At 40.9% G+C, this 19,725-nt stretch overlaps 1 protein-coding gene across 5 annotated transcripts in view; it reads left to right on the plus strand.

Moving 5' to 3' along the window:
* The window catches only part of asb3 (ankyrin repeat and SOCS box containing 3), an 88,384-nt gene extending 71,401 nt beyond the window's left edge, over positions 1-16,983 (plus strand). For all 5 annotated transcript variants that reach the window (XM_078556992.1, XM_078556989.1, XM_078556991.1 and 2 more), the window contains exon 10: positions 14,324-16,983. In XM_078556992.1, the coding sequence (XP_078413118.1) occupies positions 14,324-14,550 (227 nt within the window). In that variant the 3' untranslated portion in view covers positions 14,551-16,983. The remainder of the gene's footprint in view (positions 1-14,323) is intronic.
* The last annotated feature ends 2,742 nt before the right edge of the window (positions 16,984-19,725 follow it).

Raw genomic sequence — 19,725 nt, forward strand, 5'->3', positions numbered from 1 at the left:
GCAGGTGATGGATGAAAGACCAGTGGCTAAAGTGGGAATGGGGGAAGGAATGTGGGAGGGTATGAAGGCCTGCTCAGTTGCCCAGTTGGAAGGCGAAGGTTATTGAAATAATGTTTGGTGGTGGAGGAGGAGCTGTTGCAAGGACAAATATACTGCTAAATAGTGGGCTGATATGCTCAGTGGAGAATGGTGTAGAGCTGTCATATTAGGTGGGGTGATGTAGTCCTGCCTGGTGGGTAACAGAGCATGATACTGCTTGATGAGTGTGGGAGGAAAAACTCTCCACTGACTGAATTCACGCCTTGTACAAAGAAAGATGGTTGTGGCTTTATCGAGATGAATCATCTCAGCCCCAGAATATTGCTACAGGAACCCCTCAGGGCAGTTACCTAGGCCCAACAATCTTCAGCTGCTTATCAATGACCATCTATCTACCATGAGGTCAGAAGCGGGGGTGTTTGTTGATGATTGTACAATGTTATGTTCCATTTGCACCTCCTCAGATGCTGAGGAGTTTGTGTCCACATGCAGCAACACCTGGACAACATTCAGGCTTGGGCTGTTAATTGGCAAGTCACATTCATGCCACACAAGTGCCAGGCAATGATCATCTCCAACAAGAGAGAGTCTAAGCATCTCCCCTTGATATTCAATAGTATTAGCATTATTGATGAAGTGGGATAAATTAAATGATTTTATTAAGATTGATATTAAGTTGTACATTAGTAGCTTTAGAATGGACAAATGTAGTTACGAGAGGTCTTTCTAGGCATGATGGGAAATTTAACCAATACTATAGGCATGATGGGTCCTTGGTCAAGGATGGTTCCAGAGGGAGCTAGCCCAGCAGTTTTAACAATAACAGCTTTCACAGACATTCATTGCTGAACAGGACGAAGAGATAAGGGGGAGCTGAAGGCCGTACCCAAGGCTGAGGGCTGAGATAATGGGAACATCTGCTGATCGAATAGTGTGGTTAGTTAAGAAATTAATGAGAAACATTATGATGAAAACTAGGAAGATAAACCTTTTAAACATGTGCTACAAAGCCTGTATCAGAGGGAGGGGCACCATGGCAGGCTATGACGCTCGCTCGCTCTCTCTCTCTCTCTCTCTCTCTCCAGCGTATGCTTAAATAAAGCCTTTACTTTCTTGACAGCTCACAGATTCAGAGTAGTTGCTTTTACCACAACCTGTATGGCTGTAAGTCCGTATTTATTTCCCTGTGCCGTGAGCCACAGTCCTCCTGCCATACCCAAGAGACATAACCATTTATACCGGAGATTTGCAATGCATTCAGGGCTGAGTTGGCTCTTCTGAACAAACCCTCCACATCGCCAAGAAACTTCTCTTTCTTCTCCCTTTCCTGATATTCTGAATTCCCAGGGCTGTGCAGGCCTTGTAATCCTGGATCAAACGTTGTAATTTTTGTTTCGCCCAGCTAGTGGATTCTGCATGATCGCCACAAGCTGCTAGTAGGGATGAACCTGGTCAAATTATAGGTCACTTCTAAGGTCACCATCGTAACATCATGTAATACCACTTTGGGTTTCCTGATTTTGACTATCCCATCCAGAGGCGGTGACATGGTGGCTGGGCACTTAAGTGAGTTGCTTATACCTATAAGTTGACAAATTAAAATGCTATAACCAAGCCAATTAACAACATCTATACATTGTTCTTGACAATATTGCCCCACCAATCCTGGTTCCCAAACAAATGGAGGCAGATTCACCCATCCATCTGTAATGTTCACAGTTGTCTTAACCTTTAAGATATTAATACCACCATTCCAAGTTTTCTTGCATGTTAAATAGTATACACCCAGCCCAGAAACTGGGCCGTAAATGCTTTGCACACCTGTCATATTTAATCAACACCATCAGTGTGGGTGATTGGATTTGGTGATGTGCTGCCGGTAAAGAGGCTTTGACACATCCTTCAGGTTTGAGCAGCCAGGAAGCCACTGTGCCATTGCAAGAGCACCATGGAATTGGTAGGTAGAATGTGGTACTGGGTCTGGGCAGTGTTACTTGTGTCCCATTGTGACCCTGATAACACAACTTGAATAACACACTGACTGTTAGTAGTGACTCTATCAGAAATCCAAACGCTCAGTTTCCTTGACCACTCTTTGCTCCCTCCTTTAGGTAGCAGTACGTACTATCCTGGCTGCAGACAGGTGGATTTATTGATGTTCACAGAGGGCGCCTCCCATGCGATTGTTATTGTTAAGGGTGTGATGGCTGTTGCTGCTGTCCTCTAGATTGCCATTGCTCTGAGGATTTGTCTGAAACAAACTAGTTAAGTGAGCTGCTGGTTGTTTTCCTGCTGACAGAAACTGAGCTATAAGGTTTCACCTGTGACCAATGCTCCCAAACATACACAAGTATCACTAGTCATCATTATCCAGTAAGGTCCTTGCCATTGTGAGGTAGATCCCGGTGGTTCCAGTGCCCCTTAAACATTACCTTATCCCTCACTTATAGCATGTTCTGGGGGAGCTGCTCCCCCTCACTTCTTTCCCAGTCTGCTACCTCCTGCTGCTGCCCTACCTTGGACCTCAATTCCTTAAGCTGTTGACACAACTCTACAATGCACCTTCTTAACCTATCTTTCAATGGCCTAATATCTTCACTTCCAGTGGTGGTTCTCTCTGGGAGGTGCATAACTCTGCCTGTCATCATAGTGTTAATCCTGTGGTCCTACTTGTAGCTCGCAGGTGCATTAATATGGTCAGTAATACATCCACCTATCCTTTTTCCAGCTCTCCCTTTACCTGTGGATAATTATTGTTAAATATTATTTCGACTTACCCTTCAATGGTCTCGAACAGAGATTCTTGTGCTTTTTACTTTAACTTTTTACTCCCTCTGACCATGATCATCGCTAGATTCTCTTAAAGTCAGTTTCTCTATTGCCTTGATCGATTAAAACTGTTTTCTTACTCTTTAGGCCATATCAACTATTTCCTTTAAAAGGGAGTCTCCACTCCTAGATCTTTGCTCCTCTCCCCTATATGGCTCCAATGTCTCCGGTGATGGCCAGATTATCAAATTCAGTTCTCTTAAGTTTGTATGTTGTGTCCTTTTTCCCTAACTTTACCTCCTACCCTTAATCATTTCCTCATGCCATTTTACACATGCAATACCTCATTCAGGTTGTCTGGAGAGACTTTTCACCCAATAAAATATTCTCATAATATTTTAAACCTTAAGTCAGACATTTCTATTTGATTCCAGGCATTAACATCTTTTGCTTGTCTTTTTGCCCCCAATAACATTTTATTTTCCCAGAAATAACCCACTAGATCGTGCCTGACGTTTTTTTCATTTTAAAATTATACCAGATTTGGATAGCAGTTTTGTTGAGCTGACAGGTTTGTTATTGCCCAATTTATTTCTTCTGAAAACAAAAGTCCTTCTGTAACTTTGCCACAAATTGAATTTCTGTCAAACATCAAGATTTTAGGCTTTGGGAACAGACTTACAAGTATATTTTAAACTCTCTTTTTCAACACAGAAGCTTACAGCATTTTGAACTAGTGTCAATTGTTGTCAAACCTTTTAAAATAAAAATCCCCTTTCCTCTTTGAGAACTTTATTCGGAACCAAACCTCAGTTCTTTAAACTTTGTAAGAATTGAAATCTACACTATGAAAATTAAAAGTACCCCTTTCTCATGTGTGAATTTGTATCCGGATTAAAAGTCCCACATGTTTATGAACACATTCTTTATCTGAACATAAAAATGGGAGCAGAAGTAGGTCATTTGGCCCCCTGAGCCTGCTCCCCCATGCATCAAGATCATGGCTGATCTGTTTGTATTTCTAATTCCACATTCCCATCTACTCCTGATAACCTTTGATTCCTTTGCCTAACAAGAATGTATATCGTGTCAGCCTGTTCCTGCCCCACAGAACTCATTTCTTGCTATCTTGACTCCATTCTCTCTCCCCTTGTCCAGTCCCTTCCCACCTACATCCGCGATTCCTCTGACACCCTACACCATATCAATAATTTCCAGTTCCCTGGCCCCAACCGCCTCCTCATCACCATGGACGTCCAATCCCTCTACACCTCCATCCCCCACCGGGATGGTCTGAGGGCTTTCCGCTTCTTCCTCGAACAGAGGCCCGAACAATCCCCATTCACCACTACTCTCCTCCGTCTGGCTGAACTTGTTCTCTCACTGAACAATTTCTCCTTAAACTCCTCTCAATTTCTCCAAATAAAAGGTGTGGCTATGGGTACCCGCATGGGCCCCACAGCTATGCCTGTCTCTTTATGGGGTATGTGAAACATTCCTTGTTCCAGTCCTACTCCGGCCCCCTCCCACAACTCTTTCTCCGGTACATCAATGACTGCTTCGGTGCTGCTTCATGCTCTCGTCTGGACCTGGAAAAATTTATTAATTTTGCTTCCAATTTCCACCCCTCCATCATTTTCACATGGTCCACCTCTGACACTTCCCTTCCTTGACCTCTCTGTCTCAATTTCTGGTGATAGACTGTCCATCAATATTCATTACAAGCCTACCGACTCCCACAGCTACCTTGACTACAGCTCCTCACACCCCACTTCCTGTAAGAAGTCCATCCTATTCTCTCAGTTCCTTCGCCTCCTCCACATTGGAGAGACCAAACGCAGACTGGGTGGCCGCTTGCCATTTCAACACTCCACCCTGCTATCATGCCCACATGTCCATCCTTGGCCTGCTGCAATGTTCCAGTGAAGCTCAATGCAAACTGGAGGAACAGCACCTCATCTTCCAACTAGGCACTTTACAGCCTTCTGGACTGAATATTGAGTTCAACAACTTTAGATCATGAACTCTGTCTTCCATCCCCACCCCCTTTCCGATCCCCCTTTTTTCCAATAATTTATATAGATTTTTTTTTTCCACCTATTTCCATTATTTTTAAATGTATTTCCATCCATTGTTTTATCTCTACCTTTTAGCCTATTTCGATCCCTTCCCCCCACCCCACCCCCACTAGGACTATCTGTACCTTGCTCGTCCTGCTTTCTACCCTTAATGTCACCCATTAGCACATTTCTTAGCTAATATCACTACCGTCAACACCTCTTTATCCTTTTGTCTATGACATCTTTTGGCAATCTCCACCTATCCAGCTCTACTTGTCCCACCCCACCTTAAACCAGCTTATATTTCACCTCTCTTCTATTTTTCCTTAGTTCTGTTGAAGAGTCATACGGACTCGAAACGTTAACTGTGTTCCTCTCCGCAGATGCTGTCTGACCTGCTGAGTTTTTCCAGGTATTTTTATTTTTGTTTTGGATTTCCAGCATCCGCAGTTTTTTGCTTTTATATAAGAATATATCTGCCACCGCCTTAAAGATATTCAATGACCCTGCCTCCACCGCCTTTGAGGTTTAAGGCAGAGTGTTCTAAAGTCCCTCAACCCTCAGGGAAAAAAAAACCCTTCTCATCTCTGCCCTTAAAAGGGTGCCCCCTAATTTTAAAACAATGCCCCCTAGTTGTGGACTCACCCACAAGAGGAAACATCATTTCTGCATCCACCTTGAGACCATTCAGGATCTTATACTTCAATCAAGTCACCTCTCACTCTTCTACACTCCAGTGGAAACATGCCCAGCCTGTCCAACCTATCCTTATAACACAACCCACTCATTCCAGGTATTAATCTAGTAAACCTCCTCTGAACCGCCTCCAGTGCAATTACATCCTTCCTTAAATAAGGAGACCAAAACTGAATAGTATTCGAGATGTGGTCTCACTAATGCCCTGTATAACTGAAGCATAACATCCTTACTTTTATGTTCAATTCCTCTCGTAATAAAGGATAGATTTCCAAAGGTCTTAATTACTTGTTGTACCTTCATACTAACTTTTTGCGACATGCACAAGGACACCTAGATCCTTCTGCACCTTGGAATTCCGCAGCCTTTCTCCATGTAAGTAATACTCTGCTTTTTTATTCTCCCTGCCAAATTGAACAACTTCACATTTTCCCACATTATACTCCATCTGCTAGACTTTTGCCCACTCAATCAACCAATCTATATCTGTCTGCAACCTCCTTATGTCCTCTTCACAACAAATTTTCCCACCTGTCTTTGCGTCATCTGCAAATTTAGTTACCATGTCTTCAGTCCCTCATCTAAGTCATTGATATAAATTGTAAAAAGATGAGGCACCAGCACAGACCCCTGCGGGACTCCACTTGTCACATCCTGCCAAGCAGAAAAAAAACCATTTCTGCATACTCTGCTTTCTGCCAGCCAGCCAATCATCTATCCATGCTAATATGTTACCCCCTACCCCGTGAGCTTTTATTTTCCGCAATAACCTTATCAAATGCGTTCTAGAAATCCAGGTACAGCATGGCTCCTCTTTATCTGCAGTACAAGTTACTCCTTCAAGGAACTCCAGTAAATTGGTTAAACATGATTTCCCTTTCATAAAACATGCTGAGTCTTCCCAGTTATCTTGTGTTTTTCTAAGTGCCCAGCTATAACCTCCTTAATGATCTATGCTAGCACCTTCTCCACGACAGACGTCAAGCTAACTGGCCTATAGTTTCCTGTTTTCTGCCTCCCTCCCTTCTTAATAGAGGGGTTATGTTTGCTACTTTCCAGCCTGATGGAACCTTTCCAGAATCTGGTGAATTTTGGAAAATTAACACCAACGCACCTACTACCTCATTAGCCATCTCTTTTAAGAGCCTAGGATGAAGTCCATCAGGACCCAGAGACTTGTCAGCCTGCAGCTTCAAAGATTGGTGTGGGAGAAATGGGTTCTGATTCCTGGGGCACTGGCACCAGTACTGGGGAAGGAGAGAGCTGTTCCATTGGGATGGGCTTCATTTGAACCATGCTGGGACCAGTGTCCCGGTGATTCGTATAGCTAGGGTTGTAGATAGGACTTCAAACTAATTAGTAGGGAGAGGGTTCAATTGAAGGGAAGCTTAAAAAATCAAAAAGAAACCAGAGAGCAGAGGTGCAGGGTAGTGAAGAGGCGAATGATAATCAAAACGTGACAGGAAGGGGCAGATAATATAAGCAGAAGAGTTCAGCAGAAATTAGAACCAGAATGAGTAATAATGATAAAAAGTGAAAGCTTAAGGCTCTTTATCTGAATGCACGAGACATTTGTAACAAGATAGATGAGTTGACGGCACAGATAGAAATAAATGAATATGACTTGAGAGCTATTCCAGAGACGTGGTTGCAGGGTGACCAAGACTGGGAGCTCAATATTCAAGGGTATTCGACATTCCAAAAAAAATAGGCGAAAAGGAGGTGGGGCAGCTTTGTTAATAAAGGAAGATATCAGTGCGATGGTGAGTACTGATATGGGTGCAATAGATTGTGATGTGGAATTGGGTGGAAATAAAGAATAGCAAGGGGAAGAAGTCACAGGTGGGAGTCGCCTTTAGGACCCTGGAGAGTTGCCTCACTGTAGGACAAAGTATAAACCGGGAAATAATGGAGGCGCGTAAGAATGGCGTTACAATTGTCATGGGTGATTTTAATCTGCATATTGACTGGACAAATCAGATTGGCAGGGGTAACATGGAAGATGAATTTGTAGAGTGCATCGAGGATTGTTTCTTAGAGCAGTACGTTTCAGAACCTACCCGGGAACAGGCTATTTTATTAATCCCACCTCATTACACATTACCAGATTTAAGAGATATCGTAGTTAATGATCCTCTAGGACGTAGTGATCACAACATGGTTGAATTTCAAATTTAGTTTGAGGGCGAACAACTCGGCTCTCGAACCAGTGTCCTCAACTTAAATAAGGGCAATTACGGAGGTATGAAGAAAGAGTTGCCTAAAGTGGGCTGGGAAAATAGACTAAGGGGAAGGTTAGTGGATGTGCAGTGGCAGTTTAAGCAGATATTTCATAATGCTCAGCAAACATTTATCCTGGTCAAAATGAAGGACTCGATGAGAAGAATGAACCACCGTGGTTAACAAAGGTGGTCAAGGAGAGTATCCAATCAAAAACTAAGGCATACAATGCGGCGAAAACTAGTGGTAGGCCAGAAGTTTGGGAATTTTTTAGGAACCAGCAGTGGATGACTAAAAAGCTAATAAAGAGGGAGAAAATTGATTTATGAAAGTAAATTGGCAAGAAATATAAAAACAAACAGCAAGAGCTTCTACGGGTATATAAAAAGAGAGAGTGGCTAAAGTGAGCATGGGACCCTTGGAGGATGCGACTGGAGAATTGATAACGGGAAACAGGGAAATGGCAGATAGTTTAAACCAATATTTTGCATCGGTCTTCGCAGTGGAGGACACTATAAACATTCCAAAGATATCAGATAAGCAAGGAGCTAATGGGAGGAAAGATCTTGTAACAGTCTCTATCACGAGGGACAAAGTATTTGACAAACTAATGGGATTAAAGACAGACAAGTTGCCAAAACCTGATGGCCTGCATCCAAGGGTTTTAAAGGAAGTGGCTGCAGAGATAGTGGAAGCATTGGTCAAAATATTCCAGAACTGGCTAGATTCCGGGAGGGTTCCAGCGGATTGGAAAACCGCTAATGTGACACCCCTGTTCAAGAAGGGAGGGAAACAAAAAGCAGGAAACGGCCAGTCAGCCTAACATCTGTAGTTGGGAAAATGCTAGAGTGCATTATTAAGGAAGAAATAGCAAGTTTAGAAACGCTTAACACAATCAAACAGAGTCAACTGTGAAAGGAAAATCATGTTTGACAAATTTGCTAGAGTTCTTTGAGGATATAACAAGCAAAATTGATAAAAAGGAACCGGTAGATGTAGTGTATTTGGATTTCCAGAAGGCATTTGGTAAGGTGCCACATAAAAGGTTATTGCACAAGGTAGGAGTTCACGGTATTGGGCATAATGTATTAGCATGGATTGGGGATTGGTTAACACATAGAAGACAGAGAGTTGGGATTAATGGGTCTTTTTCAGGTTGGAAAGACGTACCTAGTGGAGTGCCACAAGGATCAATCCTAGGGCCTCAATTATTTACTATCTGTATTAATGGCTTGGAGGATGGCAGAGTGTAATGTAGCCAAATTTGCTAATGATACAAAAATAGGTAGGAGGGCATGTTGTGATGAGGACATAAGGAATCTGTAAGGGGATTATAGATAGGTTGAGTGAATGGGCAAAAACTTAGCAGATGGAGTTTACTGTCGGAAAGTGCGAGGTCATGCACTTTGGTAGAGAGAATCAAAATGCAGACTATTATTTAAATGGAGAGAGAGTCCAAAAAAGTGCAGCACAGAGGGATCTGGGTGTTCTTGTGCATGAAACACAAAAAGTTAGCATGCAGGTGCAGCAAGTAATTAAGAAGGCAAATGGAATTTTGGCCTGTTATCAGAGGGTTGGAATTTAAAAATAGGAAAATCTTGTTACAGCTGTACAGTGTGTTGGTGGGGCCACACCTGGAGTACCGTGTACAGTTTTGGTCCCCGTATTTAAGAAAGGATTTACTGGCATTTGAGGCAGTTCAAAAGAGATTCACCAGGCTGATTTCTGGGATGAAGGGGTTTACTTATCAAGAACGGCTAAACAGGTTAGGCTTTTATTCATTAGAGTTTAGAAGAATGAGGGGTGATCTTATTGAAACGTACAAGATTCTAAGGGGGATTGACAGGGTAAGTGGTGGAATCTCGAACTAGGGGACATAGTCACAGAATAAAGGGACACTCATTTAAAACTGAGTTGCAAAGGAATTTCTCTGAGGGTAGTGAATGTCTGGAATTCTCTACGCCAGAGAGTTGTGGATGCTGGATCACAAAGTATTTAAAGAGGAGGTAGATAATTTTTTGAAATATCGGGGAATTGAGGGCTATGAGGAGCTGGCACGAAAGGGGAGTTGAGGCTTGGGGCAGATCAGCCATGATCTCGAGGGTTTGAATGGCTTTCTCCTCCTGTAAGTTCCCTTCCAACTCTTGATTTACGGCTATTATTGGCATGTTTTTTATATCCTCTATGAAGACAGAAGCAAAATATTTGTTCATTTCATCCGCCATTTCATTAATGTCTACTGTTAACTCCCCACTGTCACTCTCTAGAAGACCAATGTTCACTTTACTTACTCTTGTCCTTTTTAAGTACCTAAAGAAGCTCTTGCTATCTGTTTTTACATTTCTAGCTAGTTACCTCTAATTTCTTATTCCTGATTAACCTTTCAGTCATTCACTTAGATGACATCATAGTTTTCCAGAGTAACTTGTTCAAAAGGTCTGATATTCATTGGTCAGTGTGTTCATATTAGATCTCCTGTTTCCAAACAGAAGATAACAGTTGGCCTGAATGAGTCAGGTCTTTTTTTAAAAAAAGGTAAAGTCGAGCCTCTAAACCATGACTATGCTGTGACATTGAAAATCTCCAAATGAATTCTCAGATTCTTGAAGCTGCTAGAAATCTTGTTATATTTGCATTTATCTCTAAATAAAAGCACAAGGGTCCGTTCTGCTCGAGGCAAAATGGATTAATTCAACAGCCTGAAAGCTGAAGCTGCTGGTGCTAAGAGTTAACTCCCTGATAGTTTAAAATCTACTATATCTCCTTTAGAAAATCTTCGAATTGTGATTTTAGGCCAGAAATCTCAACTCTAACCTTATAACAACATTGGTTTGTTTCATTGTACTTTACCCCGACTCTCAGTCCTCCTTATGAGGCTTTTAACTCAAACTGCTGAAACTCCACACATACACACACACATGATAATTTAGGGAAGACAACACATTAAAGCTCTCACACACATTCTTCACTGCACACAAACACACATATATAAAGAAATGTATATTTCCATTCTTATAACATTTACATTAACAACTTAAAACTTTCATACTCCAAACAAAACTTCAAGCAGCATTGGGGGGAGAAAACGGATTTTAGACTTTCATCTACAGCGACAATCAAAACAACCGAAGCTCACATTTTCTCTGTCCCTGCCTGCTCATTAACTCCCCTAAGGGTACCCCTCTCTCTTCTCCTCGCCAGAACAAAAGCTTTAGTGACTTACATCAATTTTTTTTACCTTTTTAACAAATTCACTGAGTGACCCTTTGGGTCCCCAGCCTAAACTCTTATCTGTCATGGCTGATGTTACGTTTCTAGTTCGACCACTACCATTTAGGAAGCGGTCCTGCCCGTTTTACCCTGCCGGTTAGGAAGCGGTCCTGCCCGTATTACCCTGCCGGTTAGGAAGCCGTCCTGCCCGTATTACCCTGCCGGTTAGGAAGCGGTCCTGCCCGTATTACCCTGCCGGTTAGGAAGCAGTCCTGCCCGTTTTACCCTGCCGGTTAGGAAGCGGTCCTGCCCGTATTACCCTGCCGGTTAGGAAGCGGTCCTTTCCGTTTTACCCTGCTGGTTCTCGCTAGTAAGTGGGCTGAAGTAGTCCTGCCTGTTTTACCCTATAGTTGTTCATCATGTCTTTGGTTTACTCCCAGAACAATTATAATAATCATTTCTTGTTTACCCAAGGAGCCAAACTGCAATTGTGGTGCCACAATATCTTAAGTTACTCCACTCTCAGACCCGTACTCTGGTTCTGATCCTCAAACTGGCCTACTGGCTCCCCGTTTAGAATGCTAACCGCCTTATCTAATGAGTGGTAAATGAACATATTCACCCATCCTCTGCTGCCAACATTCGATCTGGTGCCAGTGACCAATATTCCGAGGGTCCTGCTGACTACGCCAATTGTTGTAGTAAAAATAACCACTGAATCTGTGAGCTTTCAAGAAAGTAAAGGCTTTACTTAAGCATATGCTAGAGCGAGAGAATCACAGCTTGCCATGGTGCTTCTCTCTCTGATACAGGCTTTGTAGCATACATTTATAATTTTTATCTTCCTAGTTTTCATCACAATGTTTCTTATTAATTTCTTAACTAACCATGCTATTCGATCAGCAGATGTTCCCATTATCTCAGCCCTCAGCCTTGGGTACGGCCTTCAACTCCCCCTTATCTCCTCCTCGCTCTGTTCAGCAATGAATGTCTGTGAAAGCTGTTATTGTTAGAACTGCTGGGCTAGCCGCCTCGAACTATTCTTGGCCAAGGACCCCATCATCCCTATAGTACTGACTAAATTTCCCATCATGCCTAGAAAGACCTCTCCTAACTACATTTGTATATTCTAAAACTATTAATGCACAATTTAATATCAATCTTCATAAATCATTTCATTTATCCCACTTCAATGAATACCCCACCATCAACATCCTGGGGGCCTATCATTGACCAGAAACTTAACTAGACTGGCCAGGTATTGTGTTTCTTCTCATGGATTTCTCATTTCTCCAGTTTTGACAAAACTAAATTTCACTTCTAGCTGTTTTCAGAGCTTCTTGCAACGTAGCAGCTAAGTTGGATGAGATTTTGCTTGTCACAAAATTATTTACTTCATATTCTGGTTATTGACGCACATTTCAGAGGTTTCTGAATATGCTTCTACTCGTCTTTTACCTCTGCATGACTGGTTCCATAGCAACCGTACTCTTGTGTGCTGAGATTTTGGAGAATAATAATTACTGACGCATCAGAATGAGGTCAGTTGTGAATTAAATTTTGTGGTGAGATGCAAAATACATGGATCATTAATACTTTGTGTGTTATAGCGACTGTGCATTGTATACTGTGTGGTGTTGCAATAATTTTAAATAATGAATGTGATGACTCTGGGCATAAATCTCACTCACAGCTTCACCAAATGCTGCAAAAAATGAATGGCTATTTCCCCTAATGCACACAACCTCTTAGTTACTGACGTTATGAAGCTGCTTTGACTACCATTAAATACGTAGCGATTTCATTTTAATTACAAAATATTTACAGCAAAGAAACAGGCTGCTCAGCCCAACAGATCTTTGCTGGTGTTAATGCCCCACGTACAGCACCTCCCATTCCTCCTCTTCTCACCATATCAACATATCCTTAACTTCCTTTATCCCACTGTGTTTATCCAGATTCCCTTAATTGCATTTGTACTATTCTCTGCAATTACTCCCTGTGGCATTGAGTTCCATATTCTAGCCACTCGCTGGGTTAAAAAAATTGTCCTGAATTTCCTATTGGATATGGTCCCAAGGTTTGGTCTCACCCCCAAGTCAAACACCTTCTCTATGACAAACCTGTTGAACCTTTTCATAATCTTGGAGACCTCCATTAGTTAGTTACTCCTTGTCTGAAATTTGCATGGTGATTTAGCGTTAAAAATTATTTTAAAAAAATCTGTGCCAGCAATGCAAGCACAGTTGAATTAATCACTGTGTAGAACATTATGCATAATAATGCTAAATTTTGAATGATCTGTCAAAAAATTGAGTGCCATCGAAATTACCACCTGACTTTTAGACCTTCACTCAACACATCTTGCATGATTGTAGAGGATGTTCAGTTCTGAAGCGGTGTCTATTCACTTTATGTTGCTTTCAGTTATAGCTTTTATGATCCCTACTTTAGAACTGTATTTGGCAGGATTTTTTTGTTGCTGATTTTCTCCCCATCTGTCCTCAAGGTATTGCCTCCTACATGAAGTGATGTTTCTTGGATCCTGGGTGGCTGCTTGTCACTTGCCAGTGTTTATTCTTCATGTGAAAGCCCAACAATGAATGTTGTGGGCACCACAAAGTTAAACTTCTCCTTGGATGTTGTTCACACATGAGCTCTTTCCAGCAGGGCATCATTGGAGAGTGATTAGGAGTGGGATGATTTTTTGTTTCCATTCCACTTGGACTCCCCGGAGATGCTGAGGCCTTTAGTAGCATTCCAGTTTTTCTTTCAACTGAGATTAGCTTTGGATCTTCTGGTCTTTACAGCATTATTACACAAGTGGAGCATGAGGAATTCCTAATGTTGGACCAAAGAGCAGGTAATGGACAAAAGCATAGGGACAGTATTTCTTTGGAAAGCTTCTCTAACTGGCACCCAGGATCTAGAGAATTTAAATCCTGCATGTTAAGAGTGACTAATAATTATGTTGACACTAAAGCTAAATAACCACTTTTTCAGAATTTTACTCCTGAGCATCTATTATATATTGAAAATAGAACTTGATAATAACCATCATCCTTGCAGAGCTTATGTATCAGGAGGGGTTAGGAAAAGAAGCAAACATCATGAAATAATCCGGCTGCAAATGGTAACTATGTGTTAATATCTGATAACTGCTACATTGATGCATTCTTACAGAAAGAGAAAGTAAGTACTGGAGGTTTCAGCTAAAATCCCTCCAAGGATGAGACGTAGCACAGAGCTGCACTAAGTGTATATGATAATCTTAATATATTTTTGATATATTTTTCATGATTACTTCTTGATTTTCTGTTCCAATTTAGACGATATTCCTTCGTTGACACACCTCAGTCGTTTAAAGATACGATCAACACTAAAAAGTGAATACCTTCGTTCTGATAAATTTATTCGACAGTTACCACTTCCAGCCTGCCTGCATGATTTTCTTCTTTATAAAGAAGTTTTGAAATTATATGACATTCCAGAAATTTCAGAGATTCGAGAAGAAATACAAACAGAAAATGATTACATTGAATATTCAGAAGACTGATCAGAGGAAATGCCTGATGTGTGGAAAGTAAACAGAAAAATATGGAAGGTTTGGTTGTCGTGTCTTAATACTCAAGTTGTCAGTCATCATTAAACCTGCACATATCTCTGGCAGCTTGAGAGTTTAATTTAGCGATTCTGCTTCCTTAATTAAACTTTTTGTTCATCTATTTGGATTTAGGACCTGCCACTGTATGTTGTGAAAGATGGACTGTGAGCAACACTTTTCATTCATGATGCCACTGGATTTTATCTTCAAATGTCATATCAGGGAGAGGTTCTTGCACAATCTCTGTCCCATGGCTGTCGCATTTTTTTTAAAATTCCCCCCGGCCTTGTTTACTTCCATAGTTGCTCAACGTCCTGCAGTACCTCATCTAAGAAGCTGCCGTTCACTTGCAAGTCTTGACGGTGAATCTTCACAGGCTGTTCAACTGGGAATTATTATAGTTGAGTGTAATTCTGTTCTCAGCCAATATTCATATATGAGCACTTTCTAAAAAGGGTGCTCGATACTGATAGATTGAGGACCTTATTCAATTTTTCCCTTCTGTGCAGAGGCCAGTTGTAACACCCTTATCACTGTTCTGGCTGAAATCAACTAAAGCAGCACAAGCTGTGCCGAAGCTGGGACTTTGCTGATATGTGTAGCTCAATTGCTCGTATATATGTACAGGCTCTTTAAAAGAGCTATCTAAGTAGTCCAACTCTGCTCCTTCTCCATAGTCCTGCAAATCTTTCTCCTTCAAATATTTATCCAATTCCCTTTTGGAAATTGCTGTTGAATCTGCGTCCACCTCCCTTTCAGTCAGTCCGTTCCAGATTATCATAACTCACTGTAACATTTTGTTTGCTCGTGTTGCCTCTGATTTTTATGCCAATTGCTTTAAATCTATGTCCTCCAGTCACTGACCCTCTGCTACTGAGGATTGTTTCCCCTTACCAAAATCTTCATGATTTTTGAACACCTTTATCAAAACACCCTTAATCTTCTCTGCTCTAAAAACAATCCCTGCCTCTCTAGTATCTCTACATAATTGAAGACTTGCATTCATTGATACCTCAACCCAAATTATCCCTGATCACCAGAAGGGAAAAATTTGAACTCCATTTTTTTAGATCTCACTACTTATATTTCTGTCCCTGCCACAGCACTGAAAGAGCACTAATCAAAGTCACATGCGACTTCCCCTGTGACCAAGACTGTGATGTATTTTACCCCCATCTCTGTGGATATGGTCAGTCACACTATTCTTGTCCAATGCCTCCTCAGTTGTGCAGCTCAGTGGGAGTGCCCTTGGTTGTTTTCACTCTTGCCTATCAAATCATACCCAGAGCAACTTCAGCAATAGCAGTTCCCCAGCCTCTGCACCATTCTTTTTGGAGTCCCCCAAAGATCTGTTTTTTGGCCCCTCTTCATCCTCATCTACATGCACCTCCTTAATGATATCTGTACAGAGATTTTGTGCTTATCAAGATAAGGGCTGTTAGTGCTGGGAATGGAGCGCGTCCCATTACAGGCACCGAGTATCAGCACCCAAAAAAGACTTGCATTTGCCTTTCACGGCCCCAGGATGTCCCAAAGCACCTTACATCTAATTAAGTAGTTTTGAAGTGTAGTTGCTGTTGTGATGTAGGAACATGGCAGCCATTTTGCATACAGCAATATCTCACAAACAGCAATGTGATGATAACCAGAGTATCTTTTAGAGATGTTGGTTGAGGAGTAAGTATTGGCCAGGACATCAGCGGTAGCTTCCCTGCTCTTTAGAATAGTGCCATGGGATCTTTTACATTTGCCTGAGATTGCTTCAGTACTGCACTGGAGTGTCAGCCTTGATTTTTCTTTTTTTTTGTTCAAGACCTGGCATGGAATTTGAACCCACATCCTTCTGACTCAGTGTGAGAGTGCTACTAAGTGAGCCACAACTAACACAACTAAATGTAGAGTCATGCGCTCTCTACCCTGCCCTAACAGCATACATCAACACCAACCTCAAAAGAACATTCCCTACCACTCCAATTCCAACATCTATGCTCTTTCTTTACACTGGCACTAATTTGTAAGAGTACAAAGGCGGTTTTGTGCTTTAGGCCAATGTCCGCTGGGAATTGGATTGAAACATCCCAAACATGTTGCACATCAGGCCCTTAAAACCAGCAGATTAAGAAGAATTTTACCCCATCTGTCTGAAAACAGACTGGGCTAGACTTGAACCCAGGAGGTGAAAGGCCATTGTACCATCCAATTTCCCTTTTCATTTTTGTGACATTTATCATTTTGAGATTATTTTGTGCATGATAGCCAAGCAAATAATTTAAAATCCAAGTACAGTAGCTATTTAGCTGCTTAAAGGAACATTGAGATTGATGTCTTTTGCTTGTGAGGAAATTAAGTACACTTGTGAAACAAATAAATTATGAGCCATCACTAGACAGCTTATCTCCAGATTTGTATTTTGTATTTGATTGGCTGATGGAAACTAATTAAGGCTGGTGAAGGGACATTGTATCAAAAAAAATTGAACAATGGAACAGAAACAATATAAATCCTAAATAAAATATCTTCAACACAGTGACCGTGTGTATCTAATGGATAAGATGGACTGAACCTGTAACCTGCCAACTGAAGTCATTTCTTGTAAATGGTTTTTTTTTAAATACAAAATGTGGAGAACTTTTCCAGTGGTGTAACTGCTGGAACTTCAACTGCAATGCTTAGGAAACTGGGAACAGGCGCCTTCAGAAAAGTAGATCATCAATCAATGCTTGGAATTCTACAGTTGTACTACTTTTTAAATGTGTTGAAAATGTGAAACAAATGGATAATGGTCTAAGGAGGGCAGCAAAGACTCACTAAACCAATATGAATATGGTAATCACTTTGCACTCTCTCAAAGACCACATATTATCACTGTTAGATTATAGATTTTAGGGGTGGAATGGGGGATGGGCAGCGGGGAAGAGAGACTCTCACCTCGTGAGCTGTCAAAAGGATTTTCTATTTTGTAGCTTTTATGGTGTATACTGTCAGATACTCACTTCTAATGTAATTGAATGCAGTCTATTTTTATACCTTGAAAGACAAGTGTTATTTTCTGTACATGAACCTTATGGTTTTTTGTGTTATTGACATTCTTGTCATTTGAGATAATGTATTGTTTGTTGCAGCTGAATTTTCTTTGTCTTCACTTAAAACCGTAAAGAAATTACCATCTGAAACAAAAGAGAAACATTTTTGTTTTTGATTTTTTTTGAGATATGGAGCCTTTCTCTGCATTTCTGCTAAGTATTACTTTGATGTGTTTTCTTTCAATAAATTCTGATGTGGAAGGAAACAAGCTGATGAACAGTAGGCAGAAAGAGTCTTAATTTGGCCATTGCCATTAAAGATGTGAAGAACAGGGGTTGATGGATAACTAGAACTGAACAATTAGAGAAAAATATAATTGAACAAAAGAAGTGAAGAGTTGGTGAGTAGATCTTCCAAGCAGAGATTTTTTGAGCAAGGATTGTGACACAAAGAAATAAAACCAGTTACACAATGAGATACCTTTCTCAGACTTCCCTTTGTACCTCATCATTCATAAAGTACCACTCCGCAATGCATTAAGTTATATTTTGACGTTGCTGTTTTATCGTAACTGTAAAGACAAAAGTTTGTTAAATGGATGATCTTGTTTGGAAAAAACCCTCTAGAAAAATTAAAAATTGGATAGATTTGAAGTACGCACTCATGAGAATACAATGTTACTCAGAGCGGAAGATAGAATAGCCATTCATGAAATAGCCATCACGATGATCTTTTATTGTTTCTCAAACAACTAATGAACCACTTAACTAGTAAGAATGCCAGTTTAATATATATGAAGTGTACATTATATTTGTGTAAAAAATTTGACAATTGCAAAATTCATAATTTACCCATGAGGCCCTGTATTTACATACTGTTTTATTTGTTCAGTTTAAACTTGCTGTATGCATAAACCATTTTTAATTTTAGAACAATGCACCCACAGACTTCCAGCTGTGATAACTAAAGATTTATTGTAGCTTCAAACCAAATTAATCATTATGTAATAAATTATTTTCACATTATCACAGAATTTTCTTTTTGCCAAATAAACAGCATTGTCTAACTTAAAATGCAGTTGATCTTATGACTAGTTTGAGCAGCATTTACAGCCGGGTGGCGTGTAATGCCTCTAAGTTGCTTTATGACCTCAGCCCTATTCGAAGCCCAGTGCCCTATTTATTTATTTGGACTGTGCTTCCCAGTCTTCACCTGAGGGATTGTGTGAGACTGATGAGGGAGACCTGCTACTGTGGTTCTTGATAACTTGTCTAAGTAGGTGAAAAGAGAGTGACCAGCAAGCTGTTTGGGGGAAAAAAAGTCTTCAAAAAGTTCTAATTTATTAATTGGGCTTGTGGATGGCAGTGCTCTAAAAGTGTTTGTGTGGACTGCTGTTCAGTTTTTATACTGAAGCCCCCGCCATTGATCTCTAGATGCTAGTTTTTAAAGCCTGTCACATACTTTCCATGAGTACAATTAGCAGGAACCACAGCAAATTCAGTCTTCCCATCATTTATGTAGATGAAGGTGGGGATGCTGTGAGCAGATCCCTAAGATAACAGCAAAAAACTGCGGATGCTGGAAATCCAAAACAAAAATAAAAATACCTGGAAAAACTCAGCAGGTCTGACAGCAGCTACAGAGAGGAGCACAGTTAACATTTCGAGTCCGTTTGACTCTTCAACAGAACTAAGGAAAAATAGATAAGAGGTGAAATATAAGCTGGTTTAAGGGGGGGTGGGACAGGTAGAGCTGGATAGAGGGCCAGTGATAGGTGGAGATTGCCAAAAGATGTCATAGACAAAAGGACAAAGAGGTGTTGAAGGTGGTGATATCTAAGGAATGTGTTGAAGAGTCATATGGACTCGAAACGTTAACTGTGTTCCTCTCTGCAGATGCTGTCAGACCTGCTGAGTTTTTCCAAGTATTTTTATTTTTGTTGAGCAGATCCCTAAGTTGCTTTCTGCCTCTGCTGCTTAGACTTGTGTAATGATTGGTGGGAGAGGAATTAGAAAAGCTAAGCTTATGTATGCGGACACTACTGATGTAAAAACCTTTGCCATTGTTTGCTAGCTGGTTCATTAACATTATAGTATTAGTACA

Source organism: Cetorhinus maximus, chromosome 14 (genome assembly GCF_964194155.1).
Source record: "Cetorhinus maximus chromosome 14, sCetMax3.hap1.1, whole genome shotgun sequence".
NCBI classification, from domain to species: domain Eukaryota; kingdom Metazoa; phylum Chordata; class Chondrichthyes; order Lamniformes; family Cetorhinidae; genus Cetorhinus; species Cetorhinus maximus.